This window comes from Cyprinodon tularosa, unplaced genomic scaffold (assembly GCF_016077235.1).
Source record: "Cyprinodon tularosa strain WSP-4 unplaced genomic scaffold, ASM1607723v1 ctg29, whole genome shotgun sequence".
In the NCBI taxonomy this organism is placed as follows: domain Eukaryota; kingdom Metazoa; phylum Chordata; class Actinopteri; order Cyprinodontiformes; family Cyprinodontidae; genus Cyprinodon; species Cyprinodon tularosa.
Genome location: NW_024038996.1, coordinates 1,875,605 through 1,896,797, shown reverse-complemented (window position 1 = coordinate 1,896,797; position 21,193 = coordinate 1,875,605). Strand labels below are relative to the sequence as shown.

At 38.6% G+C, this 21,193-nt stretch overlaps 2 protein-coding genes across 2 annotated transcripts in view; one reads left to right on the top strand and one right to left on the bottom strand.

Annotated features, from left to right (window-relative positions):
- Window positions 1-3,444, top strand: part of LOC119787175 (piezo-type mechanosensitive ion channel component 2) — a 165,613-nt gene extending 162,169 nt beyond the window's left edge. Inside the window, exons 52-55 of the mRNA XM_038290831.1 lie at window positions 946-1,065; window positions 1,223-1,296; window positions 1,539-1,740; window positions 2,048-3,444. Of these exons, the coding sequence (XP_038146759.1) occupies window positions 946-1,065; window positions 1,223-1,296; window positions 1,539-1,740; window positions 2,048-2,300 (649 nt within the window). The 3' untranslated portion in view covers window positions 2,301-3,444. The remainder of the gene's footprint in view (window positions 1-945; window positions 1,066-1,222; window positions 1,297-1,538; window positions 1,741-2,047) is intronic.
- A 6,387-nt stretch (window positions 3,445-9,831) lies between these two features.
- napgb (N-ethylmaleimide-sensitive factor attachment protein, gamma b) lies at window positions 9,832-18,247 on the bottom strand. The gene is made up of 12 exons (XM_038290867.1): window positions 18,073-18,247; window positions 17,817-17,884; window positions 17,643-17,727; window positions 16,241-16,258; window positions 16,129-16,159; window positions 15,942-16,051; window positions 14,339-14,405; window positions 14,185-14,255; window positions 13,992-14,070; window positions 12,720-12,799; window positions 12,498-12,627; window positions 9,832-10,922 (listed from the first exon to the last, which is right to left on the bottom strand). The coding sequence occupies exons 1-12, from the start codon at window positions 18,126-18,128 to the stop codon at window positions 10,779-10,781; spliced, it is 939 nt and encodes a 312-aa protein (XP_038146795.1). The 5' UTR covers window positions 18,129-18,247; the 3' UTR covers window positions 9,832-10,778.
- Between the last annotated feature and the right edge of the window lie 2,946 nt (window positions 18,248-21,193).

Sequence of the window (21,193 nt, the reverse complement as noted above, 5' to 3'; positions counted from 1 at the left end):
AAAAAATTTCCCTCCGCCCAAAGCAATTTTTACCCTCAAAATCAAAATGAAAACAGCCCAACTGGGCGGTAAACCGCCCAATCCGGTAAAACTGACTCTATTCTGTCTTAGAACCAGAATGCCCGTGATTCTTAGTTTGAATCTAAGCTTCTTTGTTTTTATGTTCTATATGTGTAGAAAATAAAGATCTTTCATCTTTCAAGGCCCAGTCTCATTTCTCTTACTTGAATCTGAGAACACTCCAGTGAGTTCCCTCCACAGCGAAGTCCACTCAATGAGGGAAGTGCAAGTCAAGATTTTCTCCCTAAGAAATGGGACACTACAAGTTGCTAAACAGCCCAGTAGATAGCGGTAATACATTGCCTGTACACTTCAGTGACGTGTTCACCTACGTCATGAGTATTTTTTTTAAACACATTGTAAAAAATGTACTTAAATTTATGCAGTTCTTTTCCACGGCCACACGGCATTTTTCTTTTCTCTAAATGAGTTCTGGGAAGCCTTTTCAAGTCGGCTTTTGACCACCCTTGGCCTGAAGGGAATATTTTGAGGGTTCAAGGGCACTTACCCCTAGTTCTTAAACTTATTGGGACACACTAACCTTACACCTGAACAAGCACTGCCGAGGGCAAGGACCCAAAATGAATGCAAGTGATAGAAATGCGACAGGGCCTTATATTACATGACCTTCAGGTTAAAGCAAACATCCTGCATATTTTAATCCTTTGTCCATAATATCTCTACGATAACTTGAAACAAATCTTCCAAAATACCAATTCATGCTCTATGTACATGATTTATATCATCAACTTTATTTTGTTGTTGTTTTTTGGATAAATTTTGCATCTTTTTTTGCTTTTTTTCCCCAGACTCCTCTCAGATGTTTCATCATATTCATAGAGTCACATAAAGACATTGCTTTTTACTCTCGTCCCCTGTTGACAGGAACCTGAGTCTTGGTGCCAAAGCTGAGACAGCATCTGGGAAAAACGTGTTAACTCTAGGAAACGACACAAGGCATGAGCTCATTACACTTCTCAATGGGACAGAAGGCAACTTAAAAGTGTAAGTAAATCTATTTCCTGGCAGGTGGGAAACCTCCTCTTATCTGTTTTGGCTATTTGATATTAAAATGTCAAAAAATGACCATAAAGCATCAAAAAAGATAATTGGCTTTTTTACTCCAACAAAATGATGGTTAATGATGAGCCTTTTTCTGCAGGACTATCCCAAAGTTGATTCCGCGCTACATTCGAGCCCCCAGTGACTCAGATGCCACTCCTGTCGAACAGCTTGGTGAGCAGCTTTTGAACAAAAATCAATCTTATTTTATCAGGTTACCCATAAAAAAAAAACGTAATCAAGAAATATCCAAACTTTAACTTAATGCTCCCCGAGTTTATTCTGAAATTGTCAGTGAATGTTTATTTCCAAGTTAAATATGTTTTAATTTATTGGATTTCTGTCTGAATCAATGGATGGATGTCAGTATTTCAGTTTTATTTCTACATATTAAATATTTTTCCTTATTCCTACAGGTGATGACAACATGTTTGACGTTTCCCTTAGTCTGAAGCGGGCCCAGGAATCATCTGATCAGATACAGGAATGGTGGATTGTGGACGAGCTTAAACCCGGACCTATAATGATAGAGGGTGAAAAGCAGGAAGCAGGCCTGCACATCTATGTGTTTAGTGACCAAGTCAGCCCGCCTAGTCTGGGTTTTCTGGCAGGATACGGGTATGTGCTAATAGATCAACGGGTTCCTATTCAGGTGTTTGGCAGTACTGCCTCAAGTGATATTAGAAAAGTAATGTTGGGACTAGGAAGTCGGACTGTTTGACTTCCTAGAAAGAGATTTCCTGGAATGTAAAATCTTCTGATTTCTTGATTTCTATGTTTGTCTCAGTATTAGTAAGGCTTGATTGGTTTAAGGTGCTAAAATATACCAACACATGCTCTATGACTGAATTTTGAAGACAGCTGCATGACAACAGACTTAACTTAGGAACCTTTTTGTCTTTTCTTTCTCCTCATGCTTCTCTAGAATCATGGGTCTGTACGCCTCCGTTGTTCTGGTCATCGGCAAGTTTGTGCGCGAGTTCTTCAGTGGCATCTCCCACACCATCATGTTCGAGGAGCTGCCCAACGTGGACCGCATCCTCAAGCTGTGCACCGACATCTTCCTGGTCCGAGAGACAGGGGAGCTGGACCTAGAAGAAGACATGTATGCCAAACTCATCTTCCTCTACCGATCGCCGGAGACAATGATCAAGTGGACACGGGAGAAAACTCAGTGAGACGGGAGGTTAACTAACGAGGATGCTCCAGAGATGTTCACGGGATCTGTGTGATCGCCGCTGAAGCGCAACGAGGAGCAAGGGGCTAGTTTGAGCTCAGACCGCAGTGATGTAGCACTGGCTTCACACAGAAACAGAGATTTGAACTAATACTGGTACTTTTTACTTGTTAAAAACAGGGGACTGGCGCCACAATGAAAATCGAGCACAAAGTTGTTACTACTGCTCAGTAGGTCATAAGGTTTTTGTAGAACGTGGCTGCAGCATTACTGTTTTAAGGGCTTTCCACTGATGAGCATGTGCACAGTGATAACCAGAGCACAATCTGTGACACCGCCCACCCCCAACAATTAGAAACTTTGGATCTGGGTTTGGTGCAAAACTGAGCCCCCATTTCTGCAAAGCTTTTTAAGGTTGGGAGCACACAGAAGACGCCATTGGTGACCAAAAAACATTATTTTGCTTTTCAAGAGGCTCTGTGAAACCAAGAAAAGGGAAACTATTCTGTGACTTTCTTGCCTTTTTGTTTGTTTGTATGAGTAGAACTGAAATTGTTCAGAATCACACATCTTTCTCAGGAAGAGCTGTTTTCACCAATACTCGTCATATATGTCGTATATGTAGGCTTTAACGGATCTAAACGAATGTGAGATTGTAGAAAAGGTGAGAACTATTTAAATGGCATGAAAAATATAATTAGATGGACTGAAGTCAAGTTTGTTTACTGCATCCTGGAGCGGGGGGAGGGGGGTTGTCTATGTATTGAAACGACATCATTGCCAATCAACCATATCCACTCAATCTTAATAATCATGACTCTTTCTCTCTCTCCAACACCCGTGGGCCTCGCTGTTTTTAACACAAACACACAGACAGCTGTGAGGGCTACAGTTGTGCATCCAGAAGAAGAAACTTCCTCACAAAAAGGGCTGAGACACGAGCCCTTTGGCCCAAACTATGCATTAAATAGCATTTTAGCATGAGTGAATAACTTAATTATTGCCATGATCATTTTCACAACTTGTACATACATGGGGGGGGTTATGTTATTTGAAGGGATGGGTCACTGAGAAATGAAATGTGAAATCCTAGCTGTATATTAAGACAAATTGATAAGATGTGCAAATAAAGATGTCTTGAAAGGGTTTTGTGCTGTTGATTGGAGGCGGAGAGGCACCGTGAGAACCTGTGTGTTGGCTGCAACACAATGATGATGGAAAGCAGCTGCAGTAGAGACAACCTACAAGTGGATCTGCACCATTTCAATTTAATTTAGTATATTTATATAGCAGCAGTTCACAACACACATCATCTCAAGGCCCTTTACAGAGACAATTTAACCAGATCATACAGTGAAATTGGTTCAAAGTTTTCTAAGGAAAACCAGTTGATTGCATCGACTCATTGACTCTTCAGCAATTCCTCACACCAAGCATGCTTGTAGTGACAGTAAAGAGGAAAACTCACTTTAAACAGAAAGGAACCTCCAGCAGAACCAGGCTCAGTTAGAGCGGGCATCTGACGAGGCCGACTGGGGTTCAAGGAGACAGAAGCAGACAAACAGAAGCAGAGATACAATAGGGAACTGTTAATCAGCTCCACAGGCAGACCCGTCCAGGAAACACACAGCCTGCAGACGAGCTCTGAGCCTGATCCCATGTAAGGATGAAATAAATCACATGCAGTTAATCACAGTCAGAGAAACAGAACCAGACTGAAAAACAGGCCAAGCTCCAACATTCAAGGCGTTGATGGCAGCAGCACAGCTGATAATTCTCACCAGGATGGTGTCACAGCCAAACAGAAACAAGCCAGATGAAGCTACTATGAGGAAAAAGTACAGAGAACATAATGTTAGAGATTTAACTAACAAATTCTGAAGAATGGGGAAATAGAGATAGAATGAAGCAGAATGATGAAAAGGGGTCCCTATGTCCTCCAGCAGTCTAAGCCTATAGCAGATCGCTCAGGATAACCTGAGCCACTCTAACAACACTATTTACAAGACAGTGTGTGAAGCAGTGTGCTAAAGATTAGTGGGGAGTTTCCATTCATTATCACTGGCAAGTCATCCAACAAGTAGCAGCAGTTTGGAAACCTAACAAACCAGCATCTTATGGAAAGATTTGCTTTCCATAAGCTCTGTGTTAGTCCATATTGTCTTAGTGGTGAAAAATGGCTTATGACAATAACTAGTTAGCAACAAAAGCAATCTCCCAGCCTTAGTCGTGATTCCATTCAAATTTCAAGCAAATTTTGAGCAAACTTTTAAAAATGTAAAAAAGAGAAAAGATGAATTAGAAGGTTCCATCCACTGGAGCAAAATAACCAGCCACAATGTCTCCATATGTTTACATTACACTTGGCTGTAATATACAGGAAATGGAGGTAGCAAGCTATCACGGAAAAAAACGCACTAATAGACCAACATTTTGCTACTTTATCATGTATTATGTCGCGTAAGTGATGTGAGATGCCATCTGGAGACGTCGAGAGATAAATACGATTCTAATGGGACGCTGGCAGCAGAAACAGTTGACCATTCATGTGAGGTTAGTATTTGCTTCATGGGAACTTTTTAGACAAATGAGTTTCTATCCCCTCTTATCTGCATCTACTTTTTATTTAAGTCAGAAACCACCTCAAGTGAGTGTAGAAACTTTTTTGTGAACTTTAGTAAATTGTTTAGAATTTTGCTGCTTCCATCAAGCTATTCTAATGATACTTCAGAATGTGCATGAGTTCGATGTAATTACTTCTCCAGTTCTTCTAATGTGGGGAATCTAAGAGAGATTGGGTGGTCTGACCAATGTAGGCTCCCACAGATAATCAAATACGGCTGTACAATCACAGAGCAGCTGCCTCAGACGGAGTGCTCCCTTCAGTTGTTGTGGCTCAATATGCAGGAGTATGCTTTGGAGGAAGCAGCTGTGCATGGACGGTCATGATCTGCTATCAGTATTAAACAACGTTCAGATTGCTAATTAACTATCAGGGTTCCAACAAAAACTGGGTAAATATGTCATTTGATTTAGATATTTGGGGTCTTGATTAATAAGAAAATTAGATTTTGGACAAATAGACATACTTTGTACCCAGATGTTGAAAAGTTGCACCCATCCACCTTTCCTTTAATAAGTCCTCGCTGACTATAATTTGGCTGTTTCTGTTTTTGGATCCTTCATGCCTTCCTTTTTCAGTTTGTTTTTTCCTTGCGTACTTCTTTGCTTTCTTGTGTCTGTATCTTTGTCTTTCCTGTATCTGTTCCTGTCTTCTCTATTATTCCCCTCTTGATGTTATTTCTTTCTTAACGTCTTTCTTTTCTGTTTTTAATTCTTTCCTTCTTTTCCTCATGCTATTTCCTTCTCACGATCCCTTTCTTTTACCATGCATTCCCTTATCCCTCATTTTAATTAGTATTTTCTGTCAACCTTTCCTTCATTTCTTATGCTCCCCTTTTCCTCCGTTCAATCTAATCCTTGTGTTCAGCCTGTCATTTTTTGTACTTCCTGTTTCTTGTCTTATCCTCATGTTCCTTCTTGTGACCTTGTTTCCTTGCTTGTGTCCTTTGAACTTAATGTCTTCCATTCTATCCTCATGACATAAATAATTTCTTCCAGCCTTCTTTTCTGTCTTTACTTGTGTCCTTCCTTCTTTTCACCTTTGCAGTCTGTTTTTTTGTTTGTTTTTGGCCAGCTTTCATATTAAAAGCAACATCAATGTAGAAATCCCTGCTGTAGGTTCATAGGGACATTTTTATTTCATACTTCAGAATGTCTATAAGGCACTGCAAACATCTGGGTCTCGGGGTGTTAAAGCTTTTTACTTGCACCTCAACCATTTATTCAGGTCTCATTTTAATAAGTCCACTTTCAACAGAGTATGGTGAGCTGGAGCAGCTTTCGCTGGATAACCTGGTTCCTGGATAATCTAAGCTAGAACTGTGTCTGTTCTCACCACAACAAGAAGCCGTTTCCCAGCATAGTCATCAAGAGAATATATATAGGCAGCACACAACAGGGAGGAACAGTGGCCGGTAGTTCTGAAAGAGGACCACAGCAGCCTCCCTGAACAGAATCCAGTCAACATCACAGTGGCAGACATCCAAGAAAGAGTCTCAGGCATGAAAAACTGGACAGCACCAGGCCCCAATATGATACGTACACTTGGCAACACAAATTAACCAGCTGCTGAGAGATGGGAATGACCTTGAATGGATAACCAAAGGGTGCACAATAGAGCCTGAGGGACCCCTCAAAGGGTACAGTTCCAATCAAGTATTGGCCCATAACCTGCCTCTCCACAACGTGGAAGCTCATGTCCGGCATCATAGCGGCTAAGATAAGCGGGCACATGGATCCATACATGAGCACAGCTCAGAAGGGAATTGGCAAAAATACCAGAGGTGCCAAACATCAGCTCCTGGTAGACAGAACAGTCGCTCAAGACTATAGAACCTGAAACACTAACCTAAGCACTGCCTGGATTGATTACAAGAAAGCCTACGACTCAATGCCACATAATTGGATCATTAAATGCTTGGAGCTATACAACATCAACAGGACTTCAAGAGCCTTCATTGCAAACTCAATGAGGTTGTGGAGAAACACCATCTGCCAATGGCAGGATAGTTGCACAAGTCTCCATCCAATGTGGCATATACCAAGGAGATGCACTGTCCCCACTGCTGTTCTGCATAGGCCTGAACCCCTTCAGCCAAATAATCAACAAGACTGGCTACGGATACTAACTCAGGAAAGGGGCCACCATCAGTCACCTCCTCTACATGGATGACGTCAAGTTGTACGCTAAGAATGAGTGAGACATTGACTCACTGATCCACAGAGGTGTCAAGTAACGAAGGACAAATACTTCGTTACTGTACTTAAGTACACTTTTTGGGTATCTATACTTTACTCCATTGCTTACTTTTCTTCCTACTTCTGACTTCTACTCACTACATTTTGACACAAGTATCTGTACTTTCTATTCCTTAAATTTTCAAAACAAACGTTACTTGTTACTCTTGGCTTTGGTTTAATGTTTAAAAAATTTTATGTCACCTCATGTGCGCCATCCAATGCAGATCATTGGTGCCATCCACATCTAGTGAAAACTAGTGTCATTGGATGAGTCATAGAACGCAAACACTCATTGGTTAGCTATTCGTCAAATTTGTGTGGATGCAATAGGAAATCATCAGAAGCAAACAGGTGTTCTTCAAACTGCAAACGTGAATTGACTATGCCATGCTACAATGTTGGATTCAGAAAAAGATGTTGAAATGTCTGAAAGGTCGGACACAGGAGAGAGCGTATCGGGAGATGGAGACCAACAAGACCTCCCTCATCCTATCTCAAAGAATTTTACAAATTGTCGAAAAATTGAGCTTTCAATTCATATAGTGGCATCTGACTGTTTTTTTTTTTTTACTTCATACTTTTATACTTTAAGTAGTTTTTGGAACACATACTTTTTGCTTTTACTTGAATAAATACGTCCAGAGTGTTTTTAAACTGCAGTATCTATACTTCTACTTAAGTAACAAATTTGTGTACTTTTGCGACCACTGCTGATCCATACCAGCTGGATCTTCAGCACTGACATCGGGATGTCATTCGGACTAGAGAAGTGTGGTCGGATGGTAACTGAAAGAGGGAAGGTAGTTCACACAGAGGGGTTCTCCCTCCCAGAAGGAACAATAGCAGACATTGAAGACAGCTTCAAGCAAATTGCAACCTTGAAGAGGTGACAAGGAAAGCAGCTACAGCCAAATACCTCCAACGAGTAAGGCAGGTCCTTAGGAGCCAGCTTAATGGCATGAATAAGTCTCAGGCAATAAATAGCTATACTTTCCCAGTAATCAGATACACTGCAGGAAAAATAAGTTGGCCAAAAGAGGAGGTACAGCCCACAGGTTTTAAGGCATGAAAGCTCCCAACCATACACAGAGGGTACAACCCCAAATCCAGCACCCTGAGACTGAGTACATCAAGGACAAGGCTCCAACAGACGACATGCTCAAGTGCAGACTGTGCAAAGAGGCCCCTGAGACAATCCAGCACATGACTGCAGGGTGTAAGATGCTGGCAGGGAGAGCTTACATGGAGTAGCATAACCAAGAGGTTGGAATAGTATACAGGAACATCTGTGCAGAGTATGGGCTGGAAACACCTAGGTCAAATTGGGAAACACCTCCAAAGATGGTAGAGTATGACCGAGCCAAGATCCTGTGGGACTACCAGATACAGTTGGACTAAATGGTAATGGCGAACCAACCGACATTGTGGTGGTGGACAAAAAGCAGAGGAGAGCCGTTGTGGTTGACATAGCAATACCAAGTGACTGCAACATCAGGAAAAAGGAACATGAAAAACTACAGAAATACCAGGAGCTCAGAGAAGAGCTGGAGAAGGTCAAAGCTTCAGTGGTACCCATGGTCATTGGGGCACTCGGGGCAGTGACCTCCAAACTTGAAGAGTGGTTACAGCAGATCTCAGTCCAGAAGAGTGCAGTTCTAGGAACAGCAAAGATACTGGGCAGAACCATCAAGCTCCCAGGCCTCTGGTATTGAACCCGAGCTCAGGAGGAAAAAGGGGGTGAAGACTGTCTGCGATGGGTGAAGGTTTTTTTTTTTATATATATTAATATATTGTGTTCCTGATGATCATGACTCAATGTATACATATAAGCAGCTGTCAGGAGCTACCAGCTGTAGATGAGCCACTTACCTTGTGAAGGAATCTAATGTGAAGATTCTTCTGAGGGGTTATGACTGCTCATGGATGCCTCCTTCTGGAGACCTCCGGAAACATTCCACTGAAATGATGACCTAAGTTTCAGACATATTAATAAACTGAGGTTGATTTAGATTAAATTAAAAATAATAGTATGTAAAATCTGCTTTGTAAATGTAAAACAAATTATAGCCCCTTGAATTTGATGAAGAGGCTGGACTTTAAGCCTGCAGTAAAAGCCCCGTTTTTGCAAAGGGCAATTGAAAAGGAAATTTTTGATTTATTATTAGATGTTTACAAACAGTATACAGATATAGTTTAAATATACTTGTTAAAACATTGGGTAAATTTATTTATATAGCACTTTTCAGTATCAAGATATTTCAAAGTGCTGTAATAACTCATGCGAAATGAAGCTGTATTTCCAGATTTAAATATTTTTGCATCAAAGCTGTGTCCTTACCTCTTAAATGTAAGTCAGAATATTTGTGGTTTCTTATTCAGATTTATATATATATATATATATATATCCCATGCAATAAATAAACTATCTTAAAAATTTGGGACCTTTAAAATATTTAATGTTTATTCTAATGGGATCATTCATACATACATTAAAATATCTTCGATGAACAAGTCAGAGAAAAAAAAAAAGCGTTCCTCGATTTAGCTGATGTTTTGTCCAAATGGATCAGTGCAGTCATTTGGGATGGGAGGTATCACAAAAGCAGCATACATGCATTCACATTAGATATCACTTTCACAGACAGAAAGTATTAGCCTTATCAAAGATGGAAGGTGCAAAGTCATTTCAGATTTGTTTGAGGCCATTCTGGCTGATGTTGAGGTTCAAATTTGTGAAGACTTAGAATATGTTCCAGTCAGAGCAGGAACATGGAGGAGAGACAAATGGAAAGCATCGAGGGCCATGAAACCTGTTTATTTAGAAGTTGCAACACTTGGGAATTTGGGTTAGAGAGAAAAAGGATAAATGAAAAAAATGTAAACAACCACTTTATCATCTTAATAGGCCTAGTAGAATATTTCTAAACAGACAACTCATTGACACAAAAATCAATCTATGGTCCCTTTGATTGTTCTCAATACAACTTGCTCTTATTTAAACATTTAAAAAAAAAAAGGCGATATACGCTGATCTATACATCTTTATTTTAGGGTAACATATGCTGTGAAGTAGAAGATCAAACTTGGGGAACATTTGGATCAAATCTGATTGATTTTCCAGTCACTGAAGCTAAAGACAACAGGGTTGTTCTAGATTATTAATAGTTACTTTGGATGTTTCATGATAATTTTTTTTGTTTCAAACATGCATTATTACCAGTCCGATTGCATATAGAGTCGGTATCATTCCCAGCAGCAGTGAATACTGAATAAATTATCTCTGTACAAATAAAAGTCCAGCTCGCTGGTCCAATCGCAGTTAAGAGTATTTATGATTGGAACTGATGTTTAGAAATCTACCCACAAACAATAACAGCTAAATGTACAGCTCCACTGAGACGACACATAACAGAACATGTTCACACACCAGGCAGATCAATGAACACAAACTTAAAGGCTTAATATTCATTCTTCTGCAACACTTGTTTAAACCGTTGGGTTTTTATTATTCCCTTGTTTTTTTAGCTTGTTAAAGATGCAACAGGCCGCTGTTTTGGGCTGAAAGGGTTTAAAACACAGACGATGTTCAAGTGGTGATGGACAGTATGGGTTGAGGTTAACACAACCCGCCTTCGTACTCGTCCTCCTCCTCATCCTTTGCAGCTGCAGGCGCCCCGCCAGTGCCCCCTTGTGAAGCCGCGGCCTTCTTCTTCTTTCCTCCTCCTCCGGGGACCCTCAGTGAAATGGCCAGTTTGGCATACTGGAACACAGAACAGGAATTTAAAACATCTCTCATCTCTCAGACAAAGCCATAAACGAGAGCGGCTTTTAAAGAGAAATAAGCTTTTTATTTCATTAAACCATTGGCACTTGGATTTATATTTTGTTAACCAGCTACGTGAGACAACTTTTTAAATTAATGCTGTAAAAGCTTAGCAAACGTTTTCTCCATTTAGTCACATTCTACTCAGATTTTAAGGATTATAGTAAAAACACCACAAAGAAGCTCACACTTCTTAGGTGAAGCAGAAATGATACATGTTTTTCAACCATTTCAGCAATAAAAATCAGAAAAGTGTGGCGCTTAGAGTCCAGATGATGTCAGTTACAGCTCAGTTTTTCTGTGAAGACCTCACGGATCTGTTGGAGAACTTTAGGGACATACACCGCGCCCTGAACACACAGTGATCATAGTGATACATGATGGTAAAGGTATCGTGCTCTGGGATGCTTTTTTTTTAGTTGCTCAGGTTGACAGAAAGTTGGAGTTTAGATTAATACAGTGTAAGCCTGGAATAAAACCTACTGGAGGCCACAGAGCCTCATATAAAGAGGTTGGTATATGGGCCAGTTTCATAACATGAGAAAAACTGCTTAAATGGTACCTTTGTACCATTTAAATCTATATGATTTCAATGTTGGTGTTTTAATAGTTTCCCTAATATACAATATTTATCTGTTTCCACACTGATCACCTCAATGTCTTCAACAGTTCAGTTTATTTTATTAGAATAGAAAATCCCTTTATCCTCCAACAATGGGGAAATTCTGATATTTACAGCAGTAAAAAATGTCACACAAATGTGGACCTTAGAAAATGTATAAGAATAACATAATAGGGAAGAGTTAAAAGTTAAACAATAAAATACTGTACTGTAAAGTGTTTTAACAATATAAAACTGTGCACCTGTAGAATTAATAACCAATCTACAGCTATGGACATGTTTACAGTAATGGATATTTGAAAATAGCAGCAGCATCAGAGATGTGCAAAATGACAGCAGCAGGTTATTAACTGACTAATGAAGAAACTGCTCAAAATCAGCATGAATGTAACATATATTATTGTCACTATAATCATTTGTCTAATCTCTCTGTATACTGATTTTGAACATTTTATTGCATGTGTGTCTCTAGAGTTTCTCCTGTTTCTAACCTCTGTAAAGCCCACTGTGTTTCATGTGTGTGAATATGAATAGCTCCATAAATTAAGATTAAATGATCCAAATGAGGAGCGCTTTCGTGCTGGAGGACAAATCTCCATCCCAGTTAGCTACATAAAACATGGATATTTATGTGCAAAAATGGCCTAATCAAAGTCCACATCTAGATCTAATTTTTAATCTGTGGAAAGACTCAATTATGGATGTGCAAATATGCTGTCTGTCCATCTAGATTAACAAACGTCTCACAGAGATTCGTAGATTTGTGTTCTGATTAGTATTTCTAAAACTGTATTTTCTTTCTTCTATTCTTCACTTGACCATAGTAGAAACTTTTTTTTGGAAAGTTCTCCCTGTATGAATGTTTTCTATCCTATTTTATGAGTACTCACATCATTGTCCATGTACTTCAGTAAAGGAGAGTTGCAGACTCGATAGACCTGATCCTCATCCTGCTCATCGTATCCCTGCAACAGCGACTCCATGGCAACGCAGTCTTCACTACCGCTGTAGCCCGGCAGACTGGAGGAGAAGCAGTACTTTATAAAAGCTGCCCCTCAGTTTAGAAAGTAATGTTAAAGATGGTGAGGGGGGATTTGGAGCCGACGGCGTACCTGTAACTTTCCCGCACGCATTTATCCGCTGCCACGAAGTCGCCTCGGTGAAGATGGACCAACACCTGAGCGGTGGTTTTCTAGAAAATCAGAATAGCCGTTCAGTAAATGAAAAAACCTGTTTTCCTCATTATAGGCTTGACCTGAGGTTATAGTTCATTACACAACAAAACCTTGTACAGTTTATTGTATTTTTGTTCTCTATAGAATGAGTTCCTACACATTTCAGAATCTCAAATTTACGAGATCGAATTCCCAGATTTTTCTGTCAACAGGAGTCATTTTAAAAGAGGACGTTTACATTAAAGTCAGGGCAGATATTTTAATCAAAGGAAGGAAGAATGGATTTATAACAACGATGCACAGATAGCAGGAAAATGAAAGCACAGACTGACATAGAAAGATAAAGGGACATAATCACAGAGACAAGGGGACAGCTAAAGGGACAAAGGACTGCTACAGGAATGGAAAGACAGGAGGACAAAAAGACAAATGGACCGACCACAGGATGAATAAGTGGATGAATGGATCAACTTACAAGGAGGTGAAGGGACGAAGGGACAAGAGGATAGCTAGAGGGACAAAACGACAGAAGACATGATGAGTAGAGGGAGAAAAGGATGGACAAATTTTAAAAAGATAGATGGCTAGAGGGATGGCAGGGCGGAAGATGAAGAGAAGAAAAAACAAGATGGATGAATGGATGACAAAAGTAGGAATTAAATATGTGACCATGGGTGGGCAGATGACTGCATGAAAAAAAAATGGATAGATAGATAGATAGATGGCCAGAATATAGGTGTACGGGTGAATGGAGAACAGAATGGATGGATAGAGTGAAGAAAGGTTGGATGGGCAAAGTGAAGAACAGAAATAATAAACAAACAGATGGTTGGGCATAAGACGGGTTGAACAGACCAACAGACAACAGGTTGGACAGAAAAATGGAGGAACGGTTGGATGGTTGAACGTCTACGAGGATAAACTTTGGACCTTCGCATCATAATGAGACATAATGAATGTTTGTCCGGCTTGAAGAAACTCATCATTCAGATGATCAGACAGAATTAACATTTAAAACCATTATGCTCCACCCTGTTTTTTATTTACATTCTATCCAAGAGAAGTAAAATAGTCCAGTTAAGACTATTATGGGCTGATTGAGTAGGAAAGTGGTTTAAAAAACTGTTTGGCTAAATCAGAGCATATATAGACCAGAACGAGTCCTGAATGTCTTCTATCATTTAGAACCAAAACACCTAGCTGACCCACCTTAAAACACATGGGAAAGTTCTCGATCTCTTTGTACATGTTCTTCTCTTTCTGCAGGGCGACTGCAGCTTCATCCAGCCTGTTCAGCAGAACAATAAGCATTTATATTTCATTCATGATCACATTTATGGTTTTTAATTATCTTACACAAACTGGAAGAAAATTAAAACCAAATGATCCCAGATTCCTTCACCTTTTTAACCTGACCAGGAGTCTGGAGGCTTTGCCCAGCAGCTCCACTGCCTGACGAAGACGGTCTTCATTCTGCAAACATAATACAAAGAAGTTATTTATTAATAGAAAGATTACTTAAAGCTCAGTTACTCAACATGTAATGAAGTGCTCACCTCAAACACACCTGCTGCCTTCTGGTACAGATCAACAGCTTTCTCCAGATTTAAGGGCTCTATGAGTCTGAGGAGGAAGAATGTGTTTTAGTTAAGAGGGAACTGCTATCTTCTCATTTCCTGATGCTAAAGAGTTGGAAACCATAAATGTATGATATTTTGCAAAGCTCCGCTATGCTATTCTCTCATTTCTAGATTGTAAACCCACTATTGCATGTCAATGATATTTTATAGGATCTACAATAGCAAAATGGTGCAGAATTGTGAAACGGACATCAAGGGATAAATGTTTTTGAAAATGTCTGACTGATAAAAATCAGAAAAGTGTTGCATATTTATATTCTGTCGTCTTTGCCCTGATAGCTCTAAATGAAATATGGGGCCATTATATATATATATATATATATATATATATATATATATATATATATATATATATATATATAAAAGGAAGACATGTTATAAAAAAATATCAGAGTCTTTGAAGATACCCAAGTCCATTGTTTAAACAAACATTAGAAAACAAACAAGTATTTCAAAGCTGCAAACCTTCGATCTTAAAGAAAAGGTAAAATAGGCCTGTGCTAACTCTGGAGGAGCTGTAGAGATTCAAAGCTCAGGTGAGAGTAAAGAAAAACTATTAAAAAACTATTAAAGTCCAGTTTGACATTAACAGTGTGGAAGAAAATGCCTGAGTCACATGAGACCAATAACATTTTCTAACTAAAATGAAAATTAAATTGTGTGACGCCGCCAATGAGCTGAGCAGGTGGTTTCTGTAAATAGGAAAAAAAAACAAAAAATTATTCAACCTCCTGCATGGCAGTGAAACAGAAACGGGTTGGGGACGGTCAGCAGAGCAGCACTCTAGGCTCCAAAGAGCCTCTGAAAGCTAAGCTCACTCTGGCTCTTCCTGTGGCATCTCATTAAAGGAACGTTAAGTTAAAGGTATATTGTGTAACAGTTTTTTCCCCTTTTTATTGCCCGAAGTAGATGGCTGCATTTCAATATGTTTTGTTATTAGTGTATTATTACCTCCACTACTAATCAGATTTCCATAAGTAGGGAATTTCATATTAGTTTTTACATAAACATGTGAAGCGCCATGCCAGTCTGCAATCATGAAAGTACAGACGCCAGCAGGGGATAAATTAACACCAAGGAGTGGAACAACAAGGCGTTTCCTCTGGCTGGCAGTTCAGTGCGATGGAGAGGCGGTGGTGAAGATCATTTGGAGACTGAAAGTCTGCACTACTGCAGCACAATGAGGGGCAGTGCTTACTGCATGCTGCAGCATCGCAAGAAATGGTTTCACCATCACCAAGAAAATGAAAAAAAAAAAAAAATTATGATGAAGCCACAGACATTAAAATGCCAGAAGGGAGGAGGTAATGAAGGAGAAATATTTCTCATTTCACAATAAGATGACAGCAAATCTTACACATTATCTTTTTAAGCTTTGGCCCAAAATTCACAACCAGCAGCTCACAGTTTGACAACGCTGCATTAAAGAGTGTGGTTTTAATTACACAATATAGGACAAAGGTTATCATCTAATGATGGTGATGATCATTTTCTCTGGAGAAATTAAGGTTTGCTTTACTTTCCAGCCCGGTCCAAGGCCATGGCAGCAGTGTCGGGGGTCCCATTCTCCATGTACATCATACAGGCTTTCTCTATGTACTGAATGGCCTCTGGCATTTTCTTTTGCTCCTGTTGTAACACAGCAGACAAATTAAAACTGCAGGAATATCACCTCAGAGCAGATCTATAAAGTCTTTACCATTTACCTTCATCATCATCCCGGCCTGCTCAATAGCCCTGAAGAAAGAGGACAATTAGAGCCAAACCCTTAGTTTCCTGTTTGCAACTGGTTAAAAGTCAGCTTTAAAACATACTTACTTTGCAGCATGAAAGAGTCTGAAGCTCAAGTTAAGGAAACATTGAGAACAAATGCAAAACAGGTCATGCTTAAAAAGAGTATCATAGTCTAACTTGGATATCAATCCGTTTAATTACAGATGAAAAGAAGGAACTCACTTCTTCACACAAAAGGAGCCCGAGAGTAGAAGTTTTTATATTAAAAATAGGTCTAACATAAGACAATGTCCAATTAAATAACTACATTCAATCATGTTTTAAAGTGTAATTACTGAAGTTCAGCCAGAAATTGAATATAAAAAGGTAACAAACATACTGTCTGTATTACAGGTTGTTAAAGCTAGCGTTGCACAGATACCATTTTGTGGCCCCGATACCGATACCAAATTTATTGTATGTGTGTATATATGAAGAACTGCATACTACTTGGATGTAAAATAATATCATGGCTTTGTCAAGCTGCTGTCTATCTTTATGAAGCAGGAAATAGACTAATACAAAGTGAATCCAGTAGAAATTTTCATTGTCTACCTGGAATGGGTGACAATAGTCGAATAAACTTTCGGCTCTCTAAATGGTATCTGTGCCCTATTGGTTGGTATTCGCTGATACTGATACCACCATTATCAGTATCAGTGCAACACTAGTTAAAGCTGATTGTTTATATTAGAAGATTTGTAGTTTCTATAAAGATAATTTCAATCTATGCTGAAAAAACACAACTGTCCATCACTCAGTTATCTTTGAAGCGCTGTTATTGTCAGCTGGTCAAACTGGATTGAGATTGTAATAGAATATCTGTTATACAGTTAGTATTTGGATAGTTTAATATAGTGCAGTCTTATTATTTTGTGGCCTGTCCTAGACTGATGATTTGATGGAGCTCTGCAGAGGATGGTCTGATTGCTTGACCTCTGAGGTCCAAGATGGGAGGTTTGTTATTTAGGTTAAAAGGACATTTGGATCCTGGTGAATTCCAAGTGAAAAAATATATAAAGAAAATTAACCCTTAGCTGTTTGAGATTCTGTAAAGGTTGATACGTGTGACAGGAATTCAGATCACATTTAGAGGATAACCTTTATGTCGCCTTTCTCTTAACAAAAAGGCATAAAAAGGGCTTGTTTAGGTCATTTTTGGTTTTTCTATATATATTTTTGCAACCAAAAGGATGAATGAAAAGAAACACACACAGACACACACACACATATGTATATATATATATATATATATATATATATATATATATATATATATACAAATATATAAAATGTAGAATAAACCTGTATACTTGGATCAAATCAAAACGTTTAAGATATGCGAAACAGTAAACGCTTAAAAACACATCCACTTTAGACAGTAAATGGTCTAAACATTGCTCCATGTGTTTATAATGAGATGCTGAGTGCTGCAGAGACAGGATACGTCTTGTTTTCCGTGTGGTACTCCGCCTCCTTCAGGTAAGCATCCTTAGCTTGCTCATATTGCTTTGCGTTCTTGAAGCAAACAGCTAAAAATACAGGAGATTTACACTTAATGCGGTAAAACTCTTACAAAAAGCCGTATTTCTCTGAGTAAACAGGGTTAGGTCTGGTTTACCTGCTTTGGCGTACTCTGATGCCGCACTGTCAAAGTCAGGTTTCCACTTGGTCAGACTCGTCTTTAAGCTACAACATTAAAAACACGAATTAATTAGAAACAGAAAAAGAGGTTATATTAAATAAACTGAGATCGTGTCGATCCTTTAAAGCTAAATCAATGTCGTAGTTTAATGTGCTAAAGATGCTACAGTGGCCTGACAGCAGCTAGCTACATAAACAGAGACTCCATTAGCCTCATTTATGTCGCTCCTCACCATTTTTCAGCTTTTGCTATGTGTTCGTGGGCTTCGTTTATCTTCTGAGCCGCCATCCCGGTAGAGTCAGCGCTGTATAATAGTCCAGGTATCGATAACTACCCGTGAATATTGCTCTCGTCTGTGTTTGGATTAACAGGAACTCCTCCTCTAATGAAACGTCATTCATTGTCGCAGCCTACGGGTGCCGCGGAGGACAAACAGCTGTTAGGATGCATTTCGTTTGCCAAACAGTTCGATTCCAGGCCCATTTTAGCCATTACAAGGTTCATGAAAAATAAATGTATATTCTTTGTTCTTATGAATTTAAATTTTCAGTCAATATATAAAGCACATTTTGACAATATCACACACTCAAAAGAATAATGAAATGAATAAAGATAAGGCATATCTACGGAAGATGATTAGGGCCACTGAAAAAATAAAAAAAGTTAACGGATTTTTAAATATTTCAGTTTAATATGGGGGGAAGTCAGAATTCTGACTTTAATGTTAGAATTCTTACTTAAATCTCAGAATCCTGACTGAATTCTGATAGCTAACAAACATGTTAGCATCAAGCCGTGGCCATGTATGTTTTAAAGACTAAACAAGCTCTCTTGTTTTAATCACCTTCTGCTCTTCCATTAATGAAATAGCATCACCAGGGACCCCTTGGGCATGTAAAAAGTCGCCTAATTCTGTCATTTTCCACCAATGTGTTACTGTTCCTCCCAAACAAATCACATATTTGTCAGTGAAGCTGAGAGATCCCACGTCTCTTCTTTCATGGTGGCCATCTACATTAAGATCCAAAATTAAGAGTCACAGTTCTGAGATTAAAGTCAGAATTCTGAGAAAAAAAAACAAAAACAGATTTTTTTATTTTATTACAGTATAATATGAGAAAAAAGTCAGAATTCTGTCTTTAATCTAAGAATTCTGACATTGATCTCAGAATTCTGACTTTTTTTTCTCAGAATTCTGAGATCAAAGTCAGAATTTTGACTTTTTTCTCATATTATACTGTAATAAAATTAAAAAATCTGTTTTTGTTTTTTTCAGTGGCCCTAATCCTCTTCCGTACATATCACATCATCTTCCAAAAAGATGATGAATATAAATAAAAAAATATTCAGGGGCATCGCTGTGCTACTAAGTATTAAGACTACCATCAGGTATAAATGGATCAACATCCTTCCACTATTAGTAGCTTGAGCTTAATACCTTTAGGGTTTATTCAGGTTGCTTTCACATAACATGCGAACTGAAATATATTTAAATATTGTACTACTTTGACACTTTTTTTAAAACACTGTAGTGATAAGAACTTTACATCAAAGCTGGTCTGCATGGTCTCTGAGGGGTGACTTAAGGAAATGTTCCATTAGGAATAAATAAAAAACCCTCAGTGCCAGATTATCTCTTTCAGGTAAGGAAGCTAATTTCTGTGATCTAAGGTTTTCTCCAAAAAATAACTAAAATTGGAATCTCACATTTTTTGTAACTTTAAGACATTCCATGTTTCTTTGTTTTTTTATGTAACCTTTCCTCAGCTATTTTAACCATGCCACATGGAATAGGGGGTTACCTTCATGGGGCAGAGTTTTTAAGTAAATCACGACTCAATATTGCCTCAAAATCAACAAGCTGCACTAATACAATTTGTGTTTTACTTGCAATTTTCACTTGAAATGATAAAAATTTTGCAACTGCAAGATTTAAACTTCACTTGAAGCAATGATGCACCTTGGCTCCAGAATGACTGAGGAGGGAAGCAAGGCAAATAACTCAGACCAGCTGGGAGCAGTGGTGTCAAAATTACACACATTTGTTACTTAAGTAGAAGTATAGATACTGCAGTTTAAAAACACTCTGGTAAAAGTTCAAGTATCAACTTGACCTCTTCACTCAATTAAAAAAAAATGTATTTGCTCTAAAAACTACTTAAAGTATAAAAGTATAAAGTAACCTAAAAAAAAAAACAGCCAGATGCCACTACATGAATTGAAAGCTCAATTTTTTGACTATTTAGAAAAATTATAGGGCCAAGGATGAGGGAGGTTTGGTTGGTCTCCGTCCCAATCTCCTGATACGCTCTCATCTGTGTCTGACCTTTCAGATATTTCAAAATCTTTTTCTGAATCCTACATTGTAGCATGCCATAGACAATTCACCATTGCAGTTTGAAGAACCCCTGCTTGCTTCTGATGATTTCCTTTAGCTAACCAATGAGTGTTTGCATTCTATGACTCATCCAGTTACACTAGTTTTCACTAGATGTGGACGACGCCAATAATCTGCAATGGATGGCGCACATGATGTGACATAAATATTTATAAACATTAAACCAAAGCCAAGAGTAATGAGTAACGTTTGTTTTAAAAATGTAAGGAATAGAAAGTACAGGTTCTTGTGTGAAAATGTAATGAGTAGAAGTCAGAAGTAGGAAGAAAAATAAGTAATGGAGTAAAGTATAGATACCTAAAAAGTACAGTAAAAAGTACAGTAACGAAGTATTTGTAATTCGTTACTTGACACAGCTGGTTTGGAGCAACAACAGGTCAAGTCCAGTGCAGTCAGCAAACCATGCTAATCAAAAATAGCCAAAGGAAATTGTTGACTAAAGTATGAAGGGTAACCTATGTGGAGTTGCAATTGGATAAACCTGTGATAAATCTGTTAACTTTACACTAAGCATGCATGTATGTATGTGTGCTGATGACAGGGGCAGCATGTCCATCTCCATCCCTGCACCAAGCTGTCAAAGCAGACTTCCATCTTGGAGAGCACCCACTCCCCCCATCCATCAAAAGACATGGCCCTCTGACACAGTGGGCAAGGCAAATACATCCCCGGACCAAAAATTATTAAATGAAAATCGTTCTCCTAAAATTAAGACATATATTATAAACCAAAAAAAAATTACATAGGTATATTTAGACACCTTTGCTTTTGTATTTACAATCCATAAAACAACTAAAAGCATATGAGGTACATTCATTAAATTTTTAATCTTACAAACATAAAAAAAGGAGTTATTCAATTGACTATTTGTGGTTTATTATTTCTTTTTGTTCGATTTTATATTCTAAAATGTAAATATTTGGATAAAAAGAGTCTGGGAAACGGAAATGACGTC

Coding starts and splice junctions, on each gene's coding strand:
- napgb (XM_038290867.1), bottom strand. CDS start 18,128: ATGGCGGCTCAGAAGATAAACGAAGCCCACGAACACATAGCAAAAGCT. Junction 17,885..18,072: donor ATAGCAAAAGCTGAAAAATG/GTGAGGAGCGAC, acceptor TTAATGTTGTAG/CTTAAAGACGAGTCTGACCA. Junction 17,728..17,816: donor ATCAGAGTACGCCAAAGCAG/GTAAACCAGACC, acceptor CTGTATTTTTAG/CTGTTTGCTTCAAGAACGCA.